The sequence below is a fragment of the Lonchura striata genome, chromosome 5 (assembly GCF_050655825.1).
Source record: "Lonchura striata isolate lonStrDom1 chromosome 5, ASM5065582v1, whole genome shotgun sequence".
NCBI lineage: Eukaryota > Metazoa > Chordata > Aves > Passeriformes > Estrildidae > Lonchura > Lonchura striata.
Genome location: NC_140707.1, coordinates 26,419,729 through 26,446,571, shown reverse-complemented (window position 1 = coordinate 26,446,571; position 26,843 = coordinate 26,419,729). Strand labels below are relative to the sequence as shown.

Genomic DNA, 26,843 nt, shown 5'->3' with positions numbered 1-26,843 from the left:
GGACAAGGGATTGACATGCTGCAAGAACTGCTGAAGGATCTTGGAGTTGATTTAAGGGCAAAAAGGTCCCAGCCTTGAGATGCTGACACTTCAATGTCTAAGCTGAGTTTATGGAAGAGGATTATTCCAAATATATTGATCAGTCTGCCATGCAGAATTGCAGTCTTCCAGCCCAGACCTGTGTCTCAGGAAAGGTGATTGTGGAGCCCTTGCTGGGGGTTAGTTTGGTCTGACAGGGGAGGGAACCCCACTGTGTCAGAGGGTTCCTCTGCATGCAGACCTGGCACCAGCTCCCAACCTCCTGCCATCGGCACAAAGCTGCTGCAGCAGAGATGTGGGTTTTGGGTGGTTTTTGAACCTGAGCAGAATCTCAGAGTTCCCTGCTTTCTAGCCTTAACCTGTATAAACAGAGCATTAACCCATATATCATCCTCTGCAGGCACATCACAGTCTGGCAGCTTGTTTAGCATCAGAGAAATCCTGCGCCTGATGAAGTTTCCAGGGGTAATGGAAGTGTTCATAGTCAAGGTCTTTGCTGGACTTCCCTTAGGTAAATCTCACCCATTACCCATGATTGCTGATGTATTTGGAATAGGATGATGTACACTGTAGGCCAGGCTTGTCTCGAGCTACTGCAAGCACACTGCTTTTGATCACAGAGCAGTGAGGATTCACCTCCTAACTTGATGCTGGATCCTTTCAGGTAGTCTCAGCTACACAGGGTCAAAAGCCTGGGATTTAATGTCCTACACACCACTTGTCATAAGCTGCATCTGGGAGTTTTGGCAAATTACTTAATGTCTCCATCCCCCTCACTGCAAATGTTTTTTTCCTCTTGTCTATAATTTCTCTTTGGGCTGTAAGCTCTTCAGAGCAGAAGAAAATAGTTTGTCCTGTGGCAGGAAAACTGAGGTCCTTTCCAATTTTACTTTGGGATTTTAAGGTGTATGTGTATCCTAAGTTTTTTCCTAGCATTTAAAAATTGTTGATAGATGAGAGGGCTGAGCTGCACACAGGGGACCTACAGCATATTTCCTCCCTTGCACACTGATGGGGGTGCTTGTTCTTCTCTTCCTTATATATTCTGCTGGGGGGTGGTTTTGGTCATGGTAGGAACTTGCTGATCCCTCAAACCTTTGCCAAACCCATCTCTTTCCCTGCTCCCTCTGAGTCAGTTGCTGTCCTGCCAGGGTTCATATCTCCCCATTTGCCTGACTATGTATCCCTGGGCACAATTTAATAATCTTCAGTTTTGCCTACCCTCTAACTTCTTTCCCCACACACTTAACTAGAGACAAGCTGAATGTCATCCTCGTCAGTGATGTGTAAGGACAGGGTGATGTTCTCTGCCCTTCCACGTACAGCTTCACTGCTCTTTTCCCAGTCAAACCCAAAAAGTCCAGTTTCTCTTGATGATGATTTAAAGAACTGAGCTTTGTGCACATCATAACACATGTGTATCATGCATCCAAACAAACTAAGGCAGTTCCCTTCCAACAGGGATCCTAAAAGGGGACTTAAGGCACCCTAGCTTTTAGACTTTGCATCTTTTGCCAATTCATTTTTGTCTGGAGAAGCCCGTGAAGTTTAAAGAACGTGAAGCATGATTTACAAATTAAAGGCTAATTTGTAAACTGTAAATTCAGTTTACAAATGAAAGTAAATTTGACTGTCGAGTATGGCTGAATCAGAAGGGGATGGCATTCCTAAGCTTGGTCAGGCTCATCTGTTATTTCTTGCTAGATCTCTGGTGGGGAATGAGTCCAACTGGAGCTGGAAGTAAAGGATTTCTGGGTTTTTTCCCCTGCTGTGTGTAGCTGGTACTGGCTGAGATCAGTAATGCCAGTTGGTCCTACCCCTGCCACTGGAGACAGGATACAGTCGCACTGCTGGCTTGACCTAACAGTGCAATTTTTTTGATTCTTAAGACAATAAACCACCAAAACTGCAATCTAAAAAGTGTATCAAATTACAGCATTTCACAGAATGAGAAAGATGTTTTAAAAGGGTTTTCTTGGCTGATTTTGACTAATTTCTCATCTTAAAGCATTCATTTCTCTGTTAAAAATGTCTGAGACTGCATCTGTGTGAGCTTCCCACAGTAATTTCCTGTGTGTTCTCTTTTTTCCAAAGGCCAGGCAAAATGCACTTTGCTTTAGACATTCCTGCCGAAATGCAAATTCCTGCCTGTTACAGGATCCATTCTTCTTTCCCCATGCCAAGCAAAAATGCTCACTGAACCAAAATAAACATCTCCTGCCCAAAACTGCAAGGCAGTTTCTAGCAAAGAGGATGGAGACAGTGAAGCTGGGATTTAAGGCAGGCTAATATCTGTCACTGAATGCCTGGGAGTTTTTTTGTAAGGGTAGGAGAAGGTTCCCTTGTGGCATTCCTGCTGTAGCACTCACACTACTGTGAGGAGTGTGATTAAAATCCTAGAGACTTCTCTTTGCAGGGCTCTCTTCACTTCAGGTCACTGACCATCCTGATGGCAGCCGAAAGGGGATCTGGCCATCACTAATTCTCTGCAGCTCACAGCTGGAGGCTGATCTCCTCATGAGCTCATTTACCTTTCATCCGCAGGCTGCAACTCTATAATTAATTAGATTGCCCAAATTACAGACCGTTTTCTATTTACTTTGTAAACAAGTTTGTGATAAACAGCAAAGAAAATCTTTTGTTCCTTATGGATCTCATTGTTGTCTAAAATTAGCTCGTTTGAGACTGAAAGAACCTCCCCGGCAGGGCTGCAGGGCTGGGAACCTCCTCCCTGTGTTGCATAAAAGCAGAGATGTGGGCTCTGTGCCTTTTGCAGGAAAGGAGCTGCCAGGGATGGGACAAGCAGCAGACAGCTCCAGCACAGCCAAATTACCTTCTCAGCTGATCTGGGAAAAGAGAGCCTCACTGCATTGTGGTAGATAGGAGACAGAAAGAAAAACAAGAGGATAAAAATATCAGATGTAACTCTCATTGACAAGAGATCCTCAGGGCCTTGAAAATATTGATAAATAGCTGCTTGTATGAATCTTTGGCTGCCTAATCCCTTTGGAAAATCTGGTTTCAGCATGATTGCTTTAGCACCTGCATCCCATTTTTAAAAGGATTTTCTTTCACATGTTGAGCAGCCTTTTGCAGTCAGCCTTAGGGCTCTGCATCCCATCACGCTTCCAGGCCAGTGTAGGAGGGCTGTGATGAGATCCCAGAGGCTGTGCTTGCCTTCTCACACCATCTTGCACTAGAGATTGTTAAACCAGCCCTCCAAAGCTATAGGGTGGTTTCAGACATATCACTTTTTTTTTTTTTTAATAGGGTTTGCACTCCTGATTTTCCTTGGTGGTTTTTGTCATTGTTACTGCATCTCACAAGCCATTTCCCTGCTTTCTGCTGCATAACCTTTGTTACTCATCCCACTGATGCCAGGTTTTTGAAGGAGTTCACCCTTTTCTTAGACATCCTCAAAAACGGCAAGTTTTCTGAGGATATTTTATGCCATTTTCTTATTTTCCCACATTGAGCCTGTCAGAGTGCACTGAGGCTTATCATTATTTATGTGGCTGCACTCAGCTGACCTGCAGCCTACCCAGCTGGTTACCTGCTGAGATCTTTCTAAGAAATGCTTGTTCCAATGAGGATAACATCTTTTTTTAGTTCAATCTGAGGTTCACCTTGTGGTTTTCATCAAGAAATGTGTTACCAGTGGGAGAGACCACCTCAGTTTCTGAGAGAAGAGGGGCAAGGGGGTCTCCCTTTTCCAGGTAGCTTTAAGGGACCATGCAGGCAGAGTGGGTGACACCCATCTGAAAATGAGACTTTTGCATCTCCAGGGGAACCATTGCAATGTATGATTCTAATTAAAGAGCACAGCCTATTCCCCTGCTCTGAAAGAAAAGCAGCTTGTTTGGAGGAGAAAGATCCAAATCTGTCTTAACTTAATGAGGGACTTCAAAGGGGAGAGGAGCTGTAGAAGCTGGAGCACAGTACCAGGAAGAAGCATCAGGTATGTAGGGAGGCCAAGCCCCTCCTAGGTGGTACCTGCAGTGGGGTGCAGGATGAAGGGAGAGCTCCTGCTTCCATCTAATCTTCCTACAAGTGAAACCAAGTGTGGTTTTTCTTTCATTTCATCACGTGTGCCTTTTACAAACATGTGCAACCCTGTTGCCTGATTTGGGTGTTGTGAGTAAATACTGGAATTTGCATGTTACCTTAAGCTGGCTTGAGCTGAGAGTGATTTCAGAATGACTGGATAACAACGGGGTGCTCACTGTGGAGGGGTGGGGCGAGGCCGTAGATCTTCATGAGCCCCAGCTCCCAGACACCTTCCCCACACAGCTGGAGAGTAGAATAGCAGGACAGCCTTCCTGCCCCCCATCCCTCTCTCCCAACCCCATAAGCCAGCTGGGGTGCAGCTACTCCTGTTAAGGGGGAGAACATGTCTCCATGGGGTTCAGGAAGGCTTTGTGGCAGGTCCTGGGATGGAGGGTGGTGCTCCCTCCAGGCAAAGGTGCCTGGAGGAAGATCCTTGTTGCTGCAGGTGCTGCCCCAGGGTAGGGCTGGGGTTGGGCTGCTGGATGCAGTGGAGTTGTTCTTGTTAGGAAGCAAGTCCTCCACGGTGTTTTAACCAGCAATATGGAATCACCCACTTCATCCTTCCAGGAAAAGCTGGCAAATCCTCCCCATGCCATGTCACTTTGCCAGGCCAACAGCTGTCTTTTCAATCCTCACGCATTGCCTCCTGCATTCTGGTTTTTTTCAGGAAGGAGAGGAACACAACTCCCTTTTTACCGAGCCCTTACAACTCAGAGATCTGACAAGGAAAGGCAGGACTGCTAAAAATCATCTGGTCTCTTCTTTCCCAGAAGGATCAGTGATCTCTTGGCAGGCGTGTTGTGAGGGTCTTCACATGCAGAGAGCCCCAGTTTCCTACTGTCTTGGTCCATCTCAGGTGCACAAGATACGAGGGGAAGCAGCAGACTCATACCCCACACCACACTTGAAATGCAGTGTTTTGACATAGTATTTTTAATTTGATGGCTCTCTCTGCCATCAAATAAGGGAGCATGTGCAAGCACGCCTATATTTGTGTATGTTTGGCAGCGGGGAAAACACACACTATTGTATTTTCATTTGAGATTGAGTGGATGTTACACTTTCCAGAAATTGCTTCAATTGCAAAGCAGACCTGGTCTGTGCTCTTTCTGTCCTTACTTTCCTGACTGCTAGTGTTGACATCGCTGTAAGGGCACAGCAGAGATTTTTCACGTGCCCCAGACATTGTTGCTGAGGTGTTCAGTGAAACCACTGCATTTTGGCTGATGTCACTGGGCTCTTCCCCGCAGTGAATTATCTGAAGTCAGGCAAAAGGGGTGAGGAATCCAATCAGATTATTTTTATGGTTACAGTCTTGTCTGAACAAATGTTTTCTTGCTGTCTTAATGGTTAGCCTGGCTTCAGTGATACAAATATTTACCAGTTTATAATTAACAGCTGAAACTACAGCCTACATAGTCACATTATTTAAAGATGAAAGTAAGGGGGATAAAAAAGTTAACATTTAAAGATTAAATTACTACAATGACTTTGAACAGGATTGTGCTCATGTTTATACCCAGTGCTGGCAAACCCAGGGAGAGCTACTGACTTGGACTGGTGGTGACTGGGAGCAGGGTTTGGGCTATTACATGCACTGCAAGTGTATTGATGTACTCTTTGCATTAATCCTCCCTCCAGGTTTGTTCATGATTATGTTTTCTATCATCTCTATGGATTTCTTTGGGTTGGAAGCGGTGGAGTCTGGATATCTGATGTCATATTTTGGTGTCCTTCAAATGGTAAGTGAAGTGCAAGTCCCCCTCTTAGATTAGCTTGCCACACTGCTACCTGATTCACTCCCTTCTGGACACATGCTCTTCCAAATCCAGGTGCATTACTGACAGGCAAATACTAGCTCTGCCACATTGCATTTATCTTCAAAAAGAGAAGTGACTCCAAATTCATTCTGTTCCTTGGAATGGGAAGAAATTGGAGCAAGGAGTGTCCTGAAAGCTTTCTTCCCCTTGTCTCTCTCTGTGGATCTTTAAGCTGTAGAGCTAAAATTTCCTTGGACTGATATGTCCTGGGTTTTGTAACAAAACTTACATTGAAGCTAAAGTGCCTTGGCTGAGGTTTTTCTGGTGCAGGTTAGTTGATTTACGTTTCTATAGTAGCACCCTGTATACTCAGGAAAGCAGACAATCTTACTGGTGTTTTCACTGAAGATCCCTTCAGTGTAGAAGAACTTGTTTCTACTGCATGGAAACAAGCACAGGAAGCTTGTGATTCCCAAAAAAGAGAAAAAAAAACAAAACAAAACAAAGCACAGAAAAGTGGGTGACAGAACATGGTTAGGAGACTAGGAAAATGGGTAAAAGGGAAAAATCAGCGGAATTAGGCAGTAATAGGGTCAAAAATGTGCTGAGTTGTATTATAGCAGAGTGTTCCTTTCGGAGAAAGAGGCTTAATAATTTTGAAGAAAGAGCAGCAGATGGCTATAGCCAAGCCCCAAGACAGGAATGCAAGCTAGGCAATATCCTGAAGGAGAGTGGTCTTGTTATTAAATCCTCTTCATTTCCTGGGCACTGCCACACATTTCCTGTGGGAGCTTCTCATTTGGGGAATGGCAGCTTAAGCTGCTCCCTTTGTGATTTGGATTTGGCATGGTGTTGCCAGTCACTTGGGCTCTGGCCTGATCTCACCAAATCTGGGCACCTTGGTAGAGCAGCAGACAGGCATGGCTGTATGTCAGCAGCTGGATTCTGCAGTGTAAACTGGATGGAGCTGAGGAGATGGTGCCTTTGCCATGTCCCTCCTGTGAGGGCGGCTTTGCAGTAGCTGTCTCTGGGTCCTGTGAGCATCTCCAGCCTGCTGAATGCAGTCCCATTCAGCCTCTGTGGAAAGGAGACCAGTTTGCCAGTGCACAGTAGGGAAACAGCATGAAAAGTGGGGTGATCAGCAGCTGCTTTCCAAAGCAAGCTTCTGACCCACATTCCACTGCTTTCAGAGGCTTTCCCTATGTTAGCCTTGTATGCTGCCTCCTAGACCAGGATCTGCAGGAAGCACTCAGGTTTTGGAGAGGCCAAGTCACTGTCCCATATCTTCTTCTCCATTTGAATGCAGAAGGACTCCCCACAGCTGGACTTTTACCTTTAGACATACCAGTTAAGCCCCTGTTACACAGGCAGAAATGAAAGCTGGGGGTGCAGCATGGCTGTGGTGTGCTTGTTTAGAGCTGGGTAACGTGGGCAGCAGTAGCTCTTGTAAGGAGTGGCTTTGTGTGGCTAGATGGAGCCTGGACACTGCTGTTAGGTCCAGGATATCTGTCTTGAGGACACTGCTGTTATGTCTGGGATATCTGTCTGCCTTCAGTGCCATTGTTGCCCAGGTTAGTTTGGTTGAAACTGCTGTAGATAAGGTTACCTCCTCTGCATTGCTGGGCACCCCACAGAGCAACACAGCCCTGGAAGATATGGGAATTACAGCATCCACTCTGCTTCCTCGTGGGTGATCCAGGGCTAACCAGGGACCTGACCCTTCCCAGAATCACAGAGTTTCATCCCACAGAGGCCAATCATTCCTATTGCCACAATGCAACCCAGCTGGGCCCTGCAGGCTCAGGTGCAGCATCTACTTTGCTGGGGAGTCTTTGCCTTGGGACATTTGACACAGAAACTGGCTTTTATCAGCCAGGCAGTTTTATTTCATACATCCATGCAGTTTCTATCCATGTTGCTAAACCTATTTATATTTATAACATATTGCTACAGTGGCAGTTCCAAACTCTACTCTGGTTTATGCAGGACAAGATCCTCAACTGGAGCAAACTGAATTCTCACTCTCTGGCTTTTAAAATTATTGTAAAACATTAGAATTCATGTCTTTACTTATATGTATCTGTCTAGAACCACCCAAAGGTATCTCTGGTAGATGGTGTCTGGATTAATGTTTTATGGCTGCTTTCTGTTTGGGCTGCTCTAGCAGGCAGGGAATAGAAGTGTTCTGGCTCTGTCCTGCTGAGCCCCAGAGCTGCTTGTGTTGCCTAAGCTGGCATTTCAGATGCATTTGTTTCTGCTGTACAGTGAATTGATGCTGCTGAGATACAAATGCAGATCAAGGTGCAAGTGAAATCCACCAATCTGGATAGGTGAACGATGATTAATATCTGCTGACTGGCTTCCCCACTTCACTGAGTAAATGATAGCTTTATTCATAAGGGATATAATGTAATTTTCAGTGAATTTCATCAATCAGATACACAGCTTTGATTTTTTTTTTTTTAAACTCTTTAGTTTGTCTGTCTGCAAATCATTGTGAGGATTTTCTCATCCTCTTGGACTTGCTCGGAGCCCTTCAGAGGAAATCTGTCCCCCATGTTTGCATCTCTTCCTGTTCTTGAAAAAGATAGTGTTTAAGGACTTTTATAGCTGGAAGGGAACATCAAAGAAATTAAGGGGGAAATTATTTCTTTGAGTTAATGTGGTTTCTATTTTTTAAATTAAATATTCTCAAAACTTACATATTCCTCTTACAAAAGGCAATGTTGCAGCTCCTTTTCCCAGGCTGATCAGCAATCCCAGGATGACTCAAATAGTGATGGTGTCTTCCTGCCTTCCTCTCCCACCCCAAGGATATTATGCTCCAATTGCTTAATCTAGTTTTTCAGCTTCCCAACCTCATTTGACCTGCTGTGGTGAGAAGTGGCCAATGCACTGTAAGAATCTGTTTCTCCTCATTCCTCTCATTCAAGCCATACTGCAGAGTACCTAGAGAAGGGGTTTGGAGAGGCTTTGAGTCAGTCCACCTAATTTTAAGTAGGCAACTCATTTTGTCATTGCTATTGCAAACAGCTCTTTGTGTGGGGAATCGGACAAAACCACAGACCCTCTAGGAGGTGAGGTGTTTGCCCTCTTTGCAGATGGAGGATGTTAGTTTAGACACACCACCAGTTCAGCCATCACCTGAGGGATCCCATCCAGAGCTCCTCAGCCTCACCTCATCCTGTGATGAGAGCATCATCTAACAGCATGGGAAAGTTTGGGCAGCTTGAAGTGCAGTGAGGCTGGGAAGGGGGCTTATGTCTGGGTCAGGAGACAGCCAGGCAAGATCAGAAAAGGGGATGTGGGAAGGCAGTGAGACAGCTTTGAGACAAAGCAATGTCTGATGAGGAAACAGTTATGGCTTAGAAAATGGAATATGACCAAGGCTGGAATGGACTGATGGGGAAATAAAAGTAGCACATGGGCGTAATTCAAGCAATCCAGGTCTCTGCAATGATTCTTGAAGAACCCTGAAAGTGTGGGCTATCTGACGAGCTGGGGCTGTGCCAGGTGAAGAGAAGTCATGTGGGAGATAACAAAATGAGGAGAGGAAGGCAGACAGCAGGAGAGCTGCCTCTGCACCAGGCAGCCTGCACTGCAGAGATTCCCTTGCTCATGATGTGCTTGAAGCATCTTTATCTGATCACTGGTAGGTCTCCAGGCAAGAGTTATGAGAGCCCATCAGGGACACAATCCCTCTGTCCTCCAGGGCTGGGCTTCCAGAGCCCTCTCATTTGAGAAACCCTGCAAATGAGATTTCCCTCATAGTGAATGCCTGGCAGTGTGAAATGCCATTCAATCTCCCTCCAGAGAATAATTAATGTCATAATGGTTTAAAATAATTTCACTGTGAGTAATAGGCAGAAATGAACCTAGACTCCTTTTTTTTTTTTTTTTTTTTTTTTTTGGAGTTTGCAAGTGTGATAGCATGGGGACCTTCCAGGTGTAGTATGTGGCTTGGAAAATGCTGCTGGAGGATTAGGCAAGTGAAAGACCTGGAGTCCCCAGTTGGTATCTCAAGTCACATCTGATGCTTATATTTCAAACCACGGGAGGGGGTGGGGGAAACTTTTCTTTAAGAACTTTTTCTCCAAAAAAAAACCCAAAGCAAAATGCACCAAACAAAACTCTGGGTGGGACAAAGGGGGAGATATTTATAACCCTGAGGATCAAGAAATCATAAGACATCTGTTCTATTTACTGCATTTAAATTTGTATTGTTATACAAACTCCACCTCTAGCTGTGCAGCTTCTGGAGGGACAAGTTGGTACGGAGAGATCTTGAAAAGATGAGAGAGATTCCTGGAGGAGAGATTTACATTGCGTATCATCTTATCACCAGTCTGTCCCTCTCGCTTTTTTTTTTTCTCCCTACACAGCAAAAGAGATGATTAAAGAGCCGGGGATTTAATTACAGCCAGGTATGCCTAGGGGGAAAACCCACTTAGTGAAAGGACCTTGCAACAACAAACAGAAAGTTCTCCACTTTCCTTGCTTTGAAGGATTTATATCTGTGGAGGGGGAAAGAAAGTGATTAGGCTGGAGTTTGCAAAACACACCATCCTCTTCCCCCTGCTTGGCAAAGTGCTGCCTTCAGCAGTTTGGTCCTCACCATCAGCCCTCCTTCCAGTCCCACCGCCCCGCTGCTCCTCCACAAGACCCGAACTACTCAAGCGATTTCTGGCCTCGCTGTGCCAGTAAAGCAGCTCCCTTTTGCCCCAGCATGGGCTTTGCTAAGTGGTGTGTCTAAACAAAGTCCACGGGCCTTTTCAGCCTGTGCAGCAAAGGTCCGTGGGCTGTGCTGACCCCCGTGCTCTGCCCCAGCAGGTCCCTTCCAGCCGGGCTCGCCTGGGAACCGCCAGCCGGCACAATTTCAAAGGCGAGATACGGGTCCAGGGCGTGGGAGGCTGCTGCTGATGTGAATCATGCTATCTGTGCTAGGGATGGGGCCCTGCATCTTCTCTACGAGGCTGTACCAGCTTATCTGGCCTGCTGTGTCTGCCTTTCCCACCTTCTCACAGCCTCTCGTTTCCACGCTGTCGGCTGAAAGGGAACTGATTTTGTTGCTGGGCTCTGTCAAGCTTTCAATCGGTGCTGATGGAGGAATCTTTAGTACCAGCCCCACATCCTCTGAGCTCAGCTGAGCATCTGCATAACTCCTCTAACCTCCAGAGGTGGGGTCAGCTTCTTGCAGGTGCCAGTCAGATCAGCAGCGGCTCCGTGCAGCAAGGCTGGTGCTTCAAAAGTCTTCCAAAAACTAGTGCCTGGGACTTTCAAATACAGTCTTTTCCATCCTGCAAGGGGCTCCTGAAATTTGTTAGAGGTTAGCAGTCAAATGGGTAATTGGCCTTTCTGAGCAAATGGAAGCAGCTGTTTTCCCAGAAACCAAATGCAGTGATAGAGACTAGAGAGTATTTTTCCATGTGATTTGCTGGACTAGTGTAACAAATCCCCAGCTTGCTGAATGCAGAAAATGATGAACAGATATTTGGCTGTTCCTATGCATTTATTGGGAGACTTATTTGCCTTTAAAGAAGGAGAGGGGGGCGGAAAAAAGATGAGTTGGTTTTTCCTGTGACTTATGTACACAGCCACAGGCAGTGCCTGTTATTTCACTTGCAAACAATTTCCTCTCTCTTTTGTATATTGATGGCAGAAGGCATTCCAGCCAGGTACACTGGCTCTTCCCCGACTTCAAAGGAGGTCAGGTTACAAAGGTAAGCACCATCCAGGAAAAATGAAATGCAGGAGGGTAAGACCCATCAAAGTTGATCTCGAGAGGAGTTTATGTGCAAGGAAAAGCCCAGAACACACCAGCAAGGATAAAAATAAGGATAAATTCCATTTATCAGCTACTAGAGTTCATCCATGGGAGTGGTGATGGCCAAGTCACCTGGGATGTCCCCACTACCTTCTGCTAAACCAGCAGCACGTGTCCAAAATTTTACATGGGAGAGTGCACATGAACCACCTTTCACATTCCCAGGGTGCTGCTCATGCCAGCCCAGGAGCTCTGCGCTCAGGGAAAATTGCAGACTGGAAGTTATGGGTTTTCAGGTCTAAATTCAGACTGGAAAATGAGGTCAGACTTACTGGTGACTGGAAATATTATCTAGTATTATCTAGCACCTAAATCAAGGCTCTGTGTCCAAAATCAGGATGATGGGCCTTGCCTGCCTGGGACTCATGGCTGGATCAGCAGTGCCCGTGCTGGGGAGGAAGGCAGGCAGCCCAGATAGCCCGTGGGGGGACTGCCATCTGTACAACCTAAGGATTGCTGCCCAGCCCAAAGGGGAAAGCAGGTGACTTGGGCTCATTCTTGCACTTGGAAATAGTCCCCTTGCCAAGCTGGTTCATTCAGCAGTGATGTTTCACCTTGAGCTTTTTATTGCCACAGTCCAAGTGGTGGGAAAGCCCATGGGGAATGCCAGCATTGGCACAAGGACCATGTCTCTGCTCTGCTGACTCTGAGCACAACTCATTCTGCACATCTCCAGGTCCTGCCTGCTCAGAGCCTGTCTCTGCTGCAGTGGTTCTTGTTGCCTTCACACAGGGGCTCGTGTGCAGTGATGGCAAAGATTTTGGGAATGCCACTCCCATGGCCATCAGACCAGGGATGTTGCTGATGCTGTATCCTAATGACTCAAGGTAGGGCAGGGACTGGGCTGTGTCTGCATGGTGTATCCCAATAAAATATGCCATTCAAGTCTGGGCAAATTGGGAAACGTTTCCTTTCCTCCAATGGCTCAGCAGAGCCAAACTGGGGTTCAGGTGATGCCACCCTTGAGTCAATCCATGCCCTGTGACAAGGCTCAGCCCCCATCCCATGTGACTCAGCACAGCTCCAGCTGTAGGAGGGACTGGGAAGTTGCAAAAAGTTAATGACGATTCTCCCTTTTTGGAGCACTCAGCTTAATGGAGCGTCACTCAGTGATTTCCCCACCCATCCCCGGAGTAGGAGCTGCTGGGGCTGCTATCAGCCTCCTCTCATGGCAGGGCTTTTGGCCAGGATGACTCAGGTCACCCTAGATACTGTCCAAGCCTCGTGCCACAGCAGGTCCACCAATGTCCTGGAGGCTGCTTGGCAGGTGACATGACCCAGGAAGGACACGCAGAGCCTGTGCCAGTGGCTGGCACGTGGCAGCTGGGCGCACATGAGCCAAGCTCTCAAGACCTGGACAAAGGCTCGGGCAATGACAAAAAAGGTGGCAGGAGCCAGAATGTCTTCTTGGTGTGATGTGCCCTCGTGTCAAAAATCCTTTGTGCTCTGAAGCAAAGTGAAGGGTTGAATTTTGATGGTTTTCCATTCAGTTGTATGCTGTTGGAAATCTATTAATTTTGTAGCTGTTGTTCTTTATGTCAACTTCATTTTCACTCTAGTGCTATTTACTTTTTTTTTTTTTTTTGACTGGTTATTATAGATTAACATATCCTTTCTGTTTAATAACTTTCTCATTTATTTTGCTCTCATTTCCTTTTAGCTGATTTTGGGTTTCTGCCTAAGGACTAACACTGAGTGTAGTGTAGTGTCATTCCTGGTACAAACAGACCACTGAAGTTTTCTCCAGGTTGCACTACCACAGAAATAAAGTGAAACAAAGCATTTTGAACTAGAGCTCCTCTTTCAAGTCAGAGGGGTTTTCATTTGGATCAAACAAACTCTTTCAAGGCAGGAAAAACTCAGTAGATTCTTATCAGTCCTTTCCCTGTATTGTAGTCAGTCAGAGTGTTTAACCATGATCTTTTCCAGCCTCTCTCCTCTCATGTCCACTTGGGCCAGGATCACCTGAAGTATGGGAGATGCTGAACAGATAAATAAAAGAGGGAATCCTTGCTCTGCAAAGTGCTGGAAAAGTCAAATAATTTCTGGGATTTTAATATTTCGCTCTTCCTTCCCTCCCCCTCCCCCCAAGCTTTTGTTTAAAATCTGTGGAACCAGTTCCCCATCCTTTACATCTGCGTGTACTGCTGGGACTGGATATTAGCATCTCCGTCATACTTGTTTCCTGTCTAAAAATTATGAACCACCCGATTTGTATATTTATAGTTAAAAATAATGGCAAGAAAGGGTACAGACATTTTCCTCCTTTGCCTACAAATGTACAGTTTTTCTTTGAGAGGTCTTGCCGAGAATGAAGACTGTAGTATTAACTGTATTTCACAAGCACATCACAAGTTGTATCTGCAAGCATTTTTAGAAAGTTTCAGTCACTGCTGCTGAGTAGGCAGTGATGGTAAACCCAGGCATGCGCTCTGAGTAAAACTTCCAGCTGATGGGATGGATCTCTCTCTAGAAAGCAAAACATTTGAAATAATGGATCATGCCTTCCAGTCATTTACTGTGGCAGTGAGATCCTTTTTTGTCAAAGAAACCCTGATGGAAGAACCTGTTTGCTTGAAGAAAGTAGCAATTCTCTTTTGAGTTTGTTTAAATTACTATATTATATCAGGCTTAATGGTGCTTATGTGTTTCTTTGCCAGGTTGTCCAGGGTTTGCTGGTTGAGAAACTTGCAAGTCACTGCTCAGAGATGACCCTGCTCAGACTCAGCATCTTCGTCTTTGCCAGCGTGGGCCTAGGCATGGTGAGGCGGGTGGGAAATCACCCATGGTGCCTTTAATAACGTCACAAGCAGTGACACAAGGTCTGTGAGACCTGGCTGTGAGCTCTGCCCCTGGAAATGCCACCTCTGGCTCTCCTGGGTGGTCTTCAGGGCAGGGAAAACCAGCTCTCCTGGGCCTCTGCGCAAACAGAGCCGCGCTCAACGTCAGCATTGCGCCAAGCCGTGATAAAGGGTGTGAGTAATAGCTATGGGGATTAAAAAATATATTATTAATCTTGCACAGAAACTCGCTAAGTCCCTCCTGAGTCACCGGATTTGCACAGAAATCCTGGCCTGGTCTTGTCAGCGACTGCATTTCCTGGACTACCCAGAAAGTAAATGAAGATTACGTTGGGGAAAAATCATTGCAGTTGTATATTGCAGTGAGATGGCAGAGGTTGTGCACTCTCTTTCTGGGGCTTTATTTTTGTCTAATCCCCCAACATGAGAGTATTTGCGGAAGGAGGTAGCAAGGCAGTAATTTTGTTCCTCCATTTTGGGATAAGTGATGTTAGCTGTTGCTGGTTGTGTCTGCATGGGTGACAGTCGATGCCAATCTCAAACAGTAATTGGAAAACGGAGTGGATGTAGCTGTGCTGGGAACTGTGTTTGCTCAGATAAGCCACGTTCAGGGCACTGATAGCTCTGCCCAGGCCATGGGGATGGAGGAAAGGTGCTTGCAGTCCCTGTCAGTGCAGTGGACCCAAAGGACAATTGAGCTGCATCAGCCTTTCAACATTCCCTGCAGGATTTGGCCTTGAGCCTTGCTGCCAGGACACTGGTGCTGCTCCCACTGCTGCAGGTAGGATGAGTGCCATTCCCACAACCATACCACAGCTGTGGGGAGGTCAGGGCCAAGTCCTGGAGGGTGTTGAGGTTTGTGGCTCCCAGCTACATGGATGAGATGAGGCACCTACACACCTTAGCTAATCTGAGGCTAAATCATGTCTGAGATGAGGCTGCGAAGGGAGGATGGGTGCAGACCAAGGGTTGGCTCTGCAGGTGGAGCATGGTCCTCTTCTTGAGGTTTTTGAGGCTCCTGGGGATTCTGTCAGGTGTAGAATGCTTGGGAAGGGTCTCTTCCAATTGGTGTCATGCTCTTTGGGCTGAAGTCAATATGCCCCCTTAACATGGGACATCTGCACAGAGCTTTGATGCTCCTGACTATGGGCTGGGAAGGACTTTGAAGGGCTCCCCATTTTTTTTTTGTCATGGGTGAGAGCAATTAGGTGGGACCAAGGTGGACCTAGCCCATCTGGAGAGATGAGCACCCCCAGCCAGGTGCAGAGGAGGTGCTGCTGGGACTGAATCCCTGTGCGGAAGCCCTGTTCCATGGGAATCAGGCAGAGCAGCAACATGAATTACATGGCTTTTGTGCACTGAGGTGTCACTGACCTCCAGGGAAGGCTGGAGTCAGGTGGAGGTAGGGGAGAAAGCCTCGTGGCAGTGAAGAGGCACACGGGGCAGCACAGATGTCCCAGTGCAGGAAGGCTCACTTTGGCTGCACAGGGAGGAGAACCAGGAGCCAGGAAGGGAATCATCTTAGAGCTGGTAATTATGCCAAGCCCGGAGGCCTGTGGACATCCTAACAGCATGGGCCTGGGGACAAGGGTCAGCAGTGACTTCCCATGAGAGCTATTCATAGGCAAATGCAGCTGCGTTAAAAAGCGCTCTGTCCAAGTGGCTGCCAGGAACACATCCGCTTCTGGGGTGGCTTTCTGTCTCGGTGGAGATGAGGGCTGTCACAGCAGCAGCCCCAAATGCAGAAGTTATTGGGTGTAGCTTTTAATCCTCACAGCTGCTGGTGGAGGAGCGTCCCACCTGCTGTGCCCTTGCAGCATGTGGTCTCCAAACTCAGCAGTTCCCTCCCCAAGGGGTGGAAGTGAGGAGAAAGGCGAGCTGTTAATAAAAGACACTCCAGAACCCATCCTGATATCACAGGGAGGGGAGGTGGGCTGGAGCGTTTTCGGAAGGCTGGCACAAGCAGCAGCAGACAGACAGCCCTGCAGCTGGGAAGAGGCTGCAGGATGTTCCCAGCAACAGGCAGCTGGAGAAGGGAAGGGGTGGGCTGGGAGTTTGGCAGTAACACCTGGATAAGGAGAGGAGGGAAGAATCAGTGTCTGATCTGCAGATGTGAGCTGGGAGAGCGTGGGCAGGGCTGTAGGAGGGCTTGGCAGTTGCAATGGGGAAGATTTTCCCCTTGTCTGAATGCACGGCTGTACCTCATCCTGCCTGCATTTCCCAGGCATTTGTTTTTTGAGTTATCTGTTGAGACTCCCGATTCTGCCTCTTACCTAAAAAATGCTCGCAGATCTGCTCACCTCAAAAAATCTATTCACCACCCAGCAGCTAAGGAGTAGCAAGGACTGGGCTCTGCCTGGCTCGGTTCTCCCTCAGCCCCAGGGAAGTGAGGAGCCATTTCCCCTTGTTTTACAGGAGACACAAGATATGCCTCTGCTCTTTTTTGCTCACTTGCTCCAGCCATGAGGGAGTCTGTACAAAGCAGGAGGGATTAAAACGAAATTTTTCTATGAGCTCTGCAATGTTGTCCTGCAATGACATTTGCCCTAGCAAGGAATTACTCTTCTTCCTTTTGTTTATGTACCAAATACCTGTTCCTCTGTCTTTGTTCTCTGGTTCCTTAATCAGAAGTGCCTAGATCTTAACCAAAATGTAAGCAAAGAGCCCCTCTGAGAAGAAAAACCTGGCTGTGTGTAACTCTAGAGGGAAACTAGGAATAAACCTCAATATTTCCAAGTCATTAGTGAGCAATGTCTCTGGGCTCCTCCATCTTCTGTAGCCAAGAGGCAGGGACCAGATCTTAGGACAGAGAACTCCAGAGAATGAAACTTCTGGCTAAACCAGTGACAGAAATATTTTCCAGCCACAATAACACACCTTGAGACGTGGGTTAGGGCAGAAGACTTGCAATAAAGGGGGAATTTCCTTTCCATGCCCCAGAGAAAAATCCATTCATTTGACCAGCAGGGCTTGTGAATGAGCTGGGAGCCGCTCCAGCCCTACAGCTTAGGGAGCCTCACCGCTTTTGTTTCAGCATTAAACAGCTGGAGGGGTGTCTCCGCTAAGAATATCTGCAATAACAAAATCATTACTCTCCCTAATTATGCTCACTAATGTGCACTCATGGCCAGAAGACCTATTCCAGATTACTGAATTTGGTGAATTTATTAGCAGGGAAGCAGCAGAACAGGATTAGAAATCCCAAAGGTACGGTGTTACATAATGCACCGTGCTCATTTATTTTGACAGGCTCGGTTTACTTTTAATTATTTATGATAATGAACCAAAAAGCCTTCTCTAGGCTGTTTTGTATAAGTAATGGAAGCTTCCTGAAGTACACCACACACATCTGCTGTTCAACATTTCCTCAGGAGTTGGACAGAAGACAGGGGGAAGGGTGCAGGGACGTCACTAATTCCCAGATGCTAAAAATACCCACAGCAGTGCCGGGGAAACGTGCTGCCAGATTATAGGGTATCGTTTGCTCTGCATGCTTGGAATAATTCACTGCAGACAAATGGCAGGCTGTGAAAGACCCCACAACGGCCAAAGCCACACCACCACGTATCATTTGTGGCTCCCACCATTTCCCTAAGTCATGGGTTTGACTTGTGATTTTCCCCCAGGTTGTTTCTTGCCACAAAGTCACCGTTTTGCTCTTTAATGATCTGTGGTGTGTTGTGTCCTGTCCCTTAGGCCCTGATGAGGACCGTGTGGCACTACTGCATCATTGCGGTGCCGATGGTGTTTGCCTTCAACACGCTGGCCACCATCACCGACAGCATGCTCACCAAGGCTGTGCCTTCCTCCAGCACTGGTAAGACTCATCAAAAAAGGTCAGACTGGTATTTTCTCAGTTTTGAGTCTATTGGGCACTCCCCAGCTCCCACCACAGCTACAGAGCGCTGGTGAACCCAGATCTGGCTGGGCACACGATGGGTGCTGGCAGAGCAGATGAACGGGACTGGTGGGGCTAATAGAGAGGATGGACTTGAACAATCTTGAGCAAGCATCCCACAACCCAGTGCTCCCAATCCTGTGCTGCCTGCTGACATCCATAGTGGTGGGCATAGAAAGGGAAGATTTTCTCCAGCTCTCTTTTCCATGGAAAGCCAAGGTATGTTAAAAAAAAAAAAAAAAAAGCTGCTCTTCCATTGTGACAGTGTCAGAGATGATATCTCAGGAGGGTATTCTGGATTACTCTTTGCAAACATGCTTTGCCTGATGCAATAATTGCCCCCTTTCTCTGTTTTGGCCTTGTTTCAGGAGAGTTCCTGTATTTCTCTGTGCAAGATAGCAGTGGTAGACACTTAAATCTTTATACCTGGGGCTTTAGTTATCTTGATGAAGGAAATATGCCTACATTGCTGTCATGGTAGCCTGGATGAATTTGTGCAGGGATAGAGCTGGCTTAACCTGGTTTGATGTCTTTTGCTCAAGCCCTTTCAGGGTTTTCTCCCAGAGCAGGTACTCAAGAGTGTCTCTGCTTTAGCTGGGGTTTTCTGGGATGCAGTCTGCACCCTTCATCTTCCCTAGCAGCTGCCTGAGCAGACACCTCTGCAGACCCTACTAAGAATGGGAGCTGAAGTTTGCACAGCCCATTAGTGAAGTTTATAAAGCACTTTTGAGATGTTTCTGGGTGAAGAGCTTTTCTGAAAATCATTTCAGTAGTTTATTTGTAGAGCTGACCCACTACAACTCCTACAAATGCTGGGAGCCTGTGATTATCAAGTAGAATATTTCTACCTGCAAGGACCATTTATCCCCAGTCTTCACCTTCCTGGGAAAAGTCTCATCCCCTCTGCCCAGCCAGGAAGAAAATTTGCTGCTTCATGACTTGGAGCAATGTTCATGTTAGGGAGAGCCAGCAGGGAAGGGCACCAAGTGGCTTTGGGACGCACAACCAAGCTGGAATTCATCCAGGCCCTTCTCAAAGGGGTTTTGTGAGGAAAACCAGAGCAGTGCTTAGCTTTTGGAGCCCGGAGGCAAGCTTTGGTCAAAGAGGAAAATGGGTTTACTTGCCTCACCCTGCTCCCTGCTTGCATATGTTGTTAGGCCAGCCTGTGTCTCGGTGGGATGGATGGTCTCCTCTTGGCAGGGCAGGATTGCAGGGCAGGATGGAGGCAGTCTGCAGATCTGTGCAGATGCTCAGGAGCAGGTTGCAGCTGATCAGGGCATGCCATGGGCTACTGAGGGCTTTTCCCTGCCTGTCCATCCTGGGTTGATGTTATGCCAAGTACTACTACAAATGCAGAGCTACAGCTGGCTCAAGAGGGACTCTCTGGCACAGAGCTTTGTGGCAGTGGGGGAAAACCTTGTCTCTGCCACTCCTTCCTGGTCTGTACCTTTTAAACTGTGCTTTTCCCTTGCAATATTTCTGGGGGAAGAGGTACTATTGGTCCCGTGCTTGTTTTGGATGTACCCGGGCAGGGGCTGGGGCGAAGGCAGGAATGCCTGACACAGCAGAGCCAGCAGGCTGCCTTTCCACAGCAGCTGCAGCAGTGACAGCGTGGGTGTCTCACAGAGAAATGCAGCCATTAAAATGCCTTCCATCCATCCCTGGTCGTGGGTGGCACCCCGCAAAGGCTGCTCCACCCATACACCAGCCTAAAGGCTGCTCCTTCCTCTGCGAGCCTGACACTGGCTCTGCAAAGAGAAGTTTTTGATAGTGCATTAGAAACCCTTACCATAACTGTGGAAATCTGGTTTTATGAAAAAGCTTTCCTGTCACTGTGTTGAAAACCTCAGTACTCACTTGCAACAACTTTTCGCTAATGCAAGGATATCACACAATGAGAATTTGCCTTTGGAAGCGTAACTTTTGAGCCTTGCTGCTGTCTTTTCCTGATGTTTTTGGTCAGCTTCTGCCTGTACAACAAATGGAGGTTTTTCTTTGGGTCAGGAAAAGGTCTTCTGAAGGAGTTTGGGCTGAGCTCAGGTGTCCATCTCATCACGGGGCTGGGATGGATGGGGCGTTGCAGGAGTGTAGCCTGTCCGCCCTTGCTAGACACTGAGTCACCCATCCTTGCATTTTAAATGAGCGTCTCAGAAAGGATCAGTGGGAGGTGGCACAGCACCATCCCTTGCACCCATCAGCCTGCTTTAGATCCGATCCAAAGTCACTTCCTTCCGAGGCTGATGCGCTTGGCACTTGCGCTTTGCTTACTCTCCAAGCTCAGGCTTTGCGCAGGAGCAAAGGTAGCAGTAATGATTTAATTAGTTTCCCTTTGATTTTTTTTTTCCTTCTCTTCATCTTCAAAGGCAGGAAGAGAAAATTCAGCCCCACACGCACGTGCTGCTCAGCTGGACACATGAGCTGGTGGGAGGGCAGCCCGGAGTCCCGGAGGGGGACTTGCATTCACACAAGCACTCCTTGTCCACCCTGGTCCTTCCCCAAGAATGGAGGTCTTGTTCCTGCACAGATCCCCCCCATTCCTGAGGGAGGGAGGCAGGAAGCCCAGCAGAGCCTCCATGCGTAACGGGCCCACGTGTCCTGATTTTATTTGTGCATAAATAAAATCTCTCTCCTGAGGAGGAGAGTTTGCAGCCAGGCAGGGCTTGGGGCATTGAACCCCCCAGCTTTGCTTGAGCTTTGCAGGTTCAAAGGCGGCCGCTGGCGACAGTGACCTAATGGTTAAACCCGATTGCCCCATGGGCGTGTGGCTGATCTGGGCCAGCACCATCATCTGAGCGAGGCAACAGGATGTGAGCTGGAAAGGAGTCGCCCATCTTGGAGAGCCGCCAGCACCCAGCCCTGAAACCTGCGGGAGCAGAGGAGATCTGGGATGGGAGGGGAGGATAGGCTCCCAGCCGGCACAGGTCATGCCAGGTATGGGAAAAGGGAACGGAAAAAAGAGCAGGGAAGGTGCAGAAGGTGGGACAGCTATGACAAAGAAGGTGAGCATGTGCATTGGCAGAGCTGCGCCAAGCGATGCAGGAAATTTTCTGCTGAGGCGGTGACTTGTCCTAGTTAAAGGTCTTGCCTTAAATGAGATTTATCACATGTGCAGCTTTGCCACAGAGCTACGGCCATGCCGCAGAGCTGAGATTTATAATGTCCCAGAGCCTGAGGGTGTCTGACAAGGGATCTAATTTAAGCCCGTTAAACAGAAATTATCTTTCTCAGCAACATGTTGGAGAAGTGCAGAAGGAGAGCCCAGTCTTTTAAGACGATGGATTTCTGCTCCAGAAAAAAAAAAAAAAAAAAGGAAAGGAAAGGGGAAAAAAGTGCCTCCTCAATCATAAGAGCCAGTTTGGCAATTGCACGTAGTAATTAGTTTAATTCAAATACCTAGAGGGGAAAAAATAATTGCAAAACCTGCCCAGAGAGTTTGGTGGTTATGGGATGGTTCCCATTGGCAAAGGGTCAAGGCAAGGTCCCACCCATCGCCTTTGTGTTCCCATGCGTGGGAGGAGCGCTCGGCAGCGCTTCCCGGGAGATTTCCCTCTCCACATGGCTACACCCTTGGCTTGGGCTCATTGCACAAGTATTTTAAGCACGCTGATAAAAGCCCAGCAGTCGCTGCCCGGCATTACGCGAACACCTGGCTGCCTGTTCTCTCTGGGAGCTGGGGATCATTCCCCCTTGGCTGCCCACGTTAAATATCACACTCCTGCTCCACTTCTTGCATCCAGGACAGCATTGTCCTCATCCTTCCTGGCTGTGTGGTGACAACACCTCAGCATGTGTCTTAAAGGAAAAGTGATGCCAGCAGCCCAAATAATCATACTGGTAGTAAAAAAATAATTGCAAACATCATTTCAGAGCTGGGCACAAGTTCACTGAATACACTGCCAGCTTGCTGTTCCTCCCAGTGTTGGGGGCTAATGATTTGCTGGCTGGCCGGGTATTTTCTGCTCCTCTGAATGTGACAGCTGTCCTGAACAAAGACTGCAGGACAAAGGAGCACACTGGGTGTGTGTGGGACAGCCTTGTGTCCCAGGGGATGTCCTGGCCATCCGCCTGCACGTGGAAGAAAACCTCACCTTTGCCAAACTGGAGGTGCTTCCCCATCTGCTGGGTTCCTGTTAAGGATGCAAATGTGAGGGCTGCTGGAGGGGGAACCGGCCCAGCCAGGCGAAGGGCTTGCATATCTATCCAAATGGAAATATCCCCTCTTTTTGCAAAGGGAGGTGGGGGAATATCTCAGGGGGGTTCTGTCTTTATCTGGTTTTATTTATTTATTCTTAAAGACCTGGTTAGGCCTAACCCTCTCACTCCTGCTAGAGAGCTGTTTCTCTGTTTCAGCCTAGAGAACAAAAGGCAGTAGTAGCTTGGGTGGAGCAGGGCCCACTCAGGTAATTAGAAGATTGAAAGAATCTGTGTGATTTGCTAGGAAGGCTCAAACGTGACCCTAGAAATTACCTTTCCATCCCTAATCCCAGCAGTAGTTACCAGCCCTCCAGGTGTGATATTCAGCAGCACCTTGTAGTGCCAAAGGCATCCCTGGACCCTGGTGAGCACCCACTTTGCCTTTTGGGCAGTGCTGTGATTGCCCAGACCACTCGGAGAAGAGCTGAGCTGGCTCGTGGTGGAAACTGGTCCCTGTGCCTGCAGCAGTTCCTAACCAGAACAAACCCTAGTTGGACCGCTATAAATTAATGCAGGAAATTATTTGAAGTGATTTGCTACTACTGCAGAGGAGCAGCATCAGGGATGAAGGGGATCTTGTGTGCTCTTCTCTGCTTTTCCTTGCCGGGACTTGCTCTCACCCTGTGTGTCTCTGCCATCTCTCCTAGGTGCCATGCTTGGGATTTGTGCCTCAGTGCAGCCCTTGACCCGGACAGTGGGTCCAACCATTGGTGGGGTTTTATATAAACAATTTGGAGTCTCCTCCTTTGGCTATTTACAGCTAATGGTCAATTTAGGTTTGTTTGTTTACCTCTTGAAGAGTAAAATCCCACTGAAGAGATGAAAATCCAATAATACAGTAGCAAGAAAGTAATCCCCTATTTTCCCCACAAAAATAAATTCTTGAGGGCTTTTTTTTGATTCTATAAACCTAGAATAAAACAATTTGAACAATCCTTCCATTTTGTCAGCATTTGCATCTAGAGTAAGGGACAGATCAGTTTGCAAAGGTCTTGGAGCCATGCTGGAGCAACTGGGGCCATGGGACCGCTGGAGCTATCAGGTTGCTCCCATTAACCCCTGCTGCAGTGGCTGTCATGGCAGGAAACAGCCCCCAGCCCTCAGCTGTCCTTAGGCAGCATTCCTGCTTGGATTCACTGAAACTGAAGGGATTAGGAGCCAGTGCCTTTGCTCTGGTTTGGCTTTTTATTTTAGTGCCCTGAAATGCCACCAAGAAAAAACAGGGGGGGGGGTAAAACACATCTGCTTTTGAGCAGTGTTTTGCTGCATTAACTGCATCTCCAGCATTTTCAGGTTAGAGGGGGCACTGAGGCCAAAGGCTTTCACATGCTGCAGCCAGAGGTTTGTTACATCCACAGCTCAGTCATGTGCAACCCTGCCTGTGCAGGAGCTGCCAGCAACAAGCAACGAGGATGCAAAACCCCGATGTACCAGGCTGCAGTGCCAGAGCCTCCCTGCCACTTCCAGAAACTGGACCAACCCTCCTTCCAGGTTTTTTCCCCACCCTGTACTGAGTATCTCTTGCTCTTACTACAGGCTTATGTAATTACACACTTTGCAACTTCATCTAGTACAAAGTCTCCTGAAAGAATTGTGCTGATATCGGGAAGGGGAAATTTCCTGCTGGAAATGACCAAGTTTACAGCAAGTAATTTGTGTGCTATGCTCACAGTCCTGACTGCCAGAACTGAGTCGTGTGCTGCAACATTGCTCTCGAGGAAGCCCAGGTTAGTTATTGAGGATTGAGCCTCACAAAAAAAAACAAACTTCAGCACTTCTGTCCAAAAAACCAGCTAATTTTTCTCCAAGTTTCTTGGTCTCGGTGCTATAGGAAAAGAGCCTGCCTGCCTCCTTTCTTCAATTATCCTGGAGAAATTTAACTCTGTCTAGAGACTGCAGAGTTGAGGGAAGAGGGGAGAGCGAGTTCAGCTTGCTTTGCTACAAAGCTGAGGAATCCACGGAGCGTTGGCGCTCTTATTCCGAAACCAAGAATCCAGTTTTGTGCCTTAGCACAGCACTAAGCTATGGGGGCTGGGGAGGACGCAGGGCGTTCGCAGAGAACAGCATTTTCCCGTGGCAGGGAGCTCCTGTGCCTTCTGCAGCTGCCATTATTGGATTCTGGGGGGAAGAGCTTCCAGAGGAGGTCTTCTGCAAGCTATGGTAGGCTTTTCTATCTCCACCACTAACCAGAACGGAACCTCAACACATCTTCCCTTCCTGGTCAGGAGACAAGGTCGAACACAAGCAGGTTATCTGGGCTTTCTTCACATCCCACTGCCCAGTCCAGGGCACCAAAAAGCCAAGCCTTACCCACTCTTTTTAAGCCACTTCACCACTGCCATACCCACAGATACGCCTCAACAAAAGTTACTGCAGCCCAGAGTACAGTAATAAAAAGTGAACATTTCAAGTAATTTATTTGGAATGGACACATTAATGCAAAAGCAATATTAAGACCAGTAACTGCTGAAAGACATTCAACAAAATAAATACAAATATAGATACTACAAATAATTTAAACTGTGTTTAACACCATCAGTCAGTGTTGAATCTTCCTTGCATCTCATAAATAGAAGATAATAGTTCACAAAGCTGTGCCACTCAAAACACGTGGACGCTTTGCTAGAAGTCCTGTATGAAAGTCTTTGGTTTTTCTTTATGCATCTCAGGCAAAGCTCGGGGCTCTTTGCTCAGCAGCCACAACGGGCTTGGAAGAAACCAAGCTGCTTCCAGCTCTCTTCTTTGCTTTCCTTCATTGGTACCCTGTCCCATTTCAGTCCAAGACACTCGATCTGGTTTATCATCCAGTGGTATTCTCTAAAAGGTAGCAAGAGGAAGTGGGTTAGTTAACAAGCAGCACAGCAAGGCACAGGAAAAGAAAATGGGGGGCTTTAAAGGGAGAGCAAGCACTGAGCATTTATTTTCACAGATTTTTTTTTTTTTTTTTTTTAGCAGATTCTGTGAGGAAAGCACTGCCAAGTGCCGTTTTTTCCTGCCCGCCACCCCCACATGGTGCTCCCAGCAGAGTGCAGAAGCGCGGCTCCGGCAGGAATTCCGCGGCACGCACGGGAGAAGCGGCCAGCCCGCCGCGGGGGTCGGGACGGGGCCGCGCTGCCGAAATCCCGGCGCGGTGTCGGGGCGCGGCTCCCTCCGGCCACCAGGGCTGCGCGGAGCAAGAGAACTGTAAGGGCTCTAGCGAAAAGCCCACCGAGTGCCGCGGCAGCAGCGCCGAGGGGCCGGGCGGGCTCACCTGGGGCCGGGCCGGCCGGGCGGGCGGGCGGCTCAGGGCGCCCGGGCCAGCCGCCGCTCCTGGGTGCCCGCCGCCTGCTCCATCTCCTGGCGGCTCTTGAAGTCCTGGATGGCCCGCTTGTTCTGGAAGTCGATGAGGGCCATGGTGATGGAGGCGTTCCAGCAGCTCTGGTCCGGACACCGAAAGTCAATCTCCTTGCGGTCTTTGGTGACGATGGTGAAGTAGATGTACTTGCCCGTGCGCTCCACGCAGTCCACCTTGAGGATGGAGCCGAAGCCCAGCTCCTTGCCCTTGGCCCGCTTGTGCCCGTCGGGGAAGAGACTGAGGCTGTCCTTGGTCAGCACCACCAGCTTCTTCTTCCACAGCTGGAAAAGGCTGTCGCTCCTCTTCTCCAGCTCGCCCTCGCGGATCACCTCGGCTTGCATCTTCATCCTCGCTCCCCGGCGCTGGCTCCGGCTGCTGCTCCCACGGCTGCTGCTCCCACGGCTGCTGCTCCCACGGCTGCTCGGGCGGCAATGACCGAGCCGCGCCGCGATGGGAACAATTTATTGCAATGAATCAGCGCCGGGCGCCTTCCGGTGCCTCCCCCGGGGAGCCCGGCCCGCCGCCCCCTCCCGCCCCGCCTCCCGCCCGCCCCGGGCCGGCTCCCGCCCGTGCCGCCCGTGCCCGCGGCGCGGCGGGGCGCGGGGCTGCCCCGGGCCGCCAGGCTTGGGGACGGGCTGCCTCCCGCACGCCGCCTCGCCGAGGGCTTCCACTCTGCTGCTGCCCCGTCAGGGACCGCAGTCCTGTCTGCCCGCTGCCCTCCCCACCCGTGTTTCCTCTGCCCGTCAGGGGTGGCCCGCCCTGCGCTGAGCAGGGGGCCACTGTGATCCGAGACCATCTTGCCCCTCTGAGCCGCTTCTCGGATCACAAATGGGGTACAAGATGCTCCCAACGCTCTGTTCCCAGGGGCCTGGGTCTGGGCATCTTCGCCCTGGCATCACCTCTCTCTGGGGCAGACGGGCCTGAGCCAAGCCCAGGGTGGGAGGGT

At 48.5% G+C, this 26,843-nt stretch overlaps 2 protein-coding genes across 5 annotated transcripts in view; one reads left to right on the top strand and one right to left on the bottom strand.

The window, feature by feature from the left end:
• Nucleotides 1-23,519, top strand: part of SLC67A1 (solute carrier family 67 member 1) — a 63,218-nt gene extending 39,699 nt beyond the window's left edge. For 3 of the 4 annotated variants that reach the window (XM_085581494.1, XM_031505062.3, XM_085581493.1), the window contains 5 exons: nucleotides 440-550; nucleotides 5,728-5,828; nucleotides 14,331-14,432; nucleotides 18,168-18,288; nucleotides 23,211-23,519. In XM_085581494.1, the coding sequence (XP_085437620.1) occupies nucleotides 440-550; nucleotides 5,728-5,828; nucleotides 14,331-14,432; nucleotides 18,168-18,288; nucleotides 23,211-23,386 (611 nt within the window). In that variant the 3' untranslated portion in view covers nucleotides 23,387-23,519. The remainder of the gene's footprint in view (nucleotides 1-439; nucleotides 551-5,727; nucleotides 5,829-14,330; nucleotides 14,433-18,167; nucleotides 18,289-23,210) is intronic. The other variant, XM_085581495.1, reaches the window with a different exon arrangement.
• Nucleotides 23,520-24,946: 1,427 nt separating this feature from the next.
• PHLDA2 (pleckstrin homology like domain family A member 2) lies at nucleotides 24,947-26,402 on the bottom strand. The gene is made up of 2 exons (XM_021526787.3): nucleotides 25,814-26,402; nucleotides 24,947-25,380 (listed from the first exon to the last, which is right to left on the bottom strand). The coding sequence occupies exon 1, from the start codon at nucleotides 26,242-26,244 to the stop codon at nucleotides 25,846-25,848; it is 399 nt and encodes a 132-aa protein (XP_021382462.1). The 5' UTR covers nucleotides 26,245-26,402; the 3' UTR covers nucleotides 24,947-25,380; nucleotides 25,814-25,845.
• Between the last annotated feature and the right edge of the window lie 441 nt (nucleotides 26,403-26,843).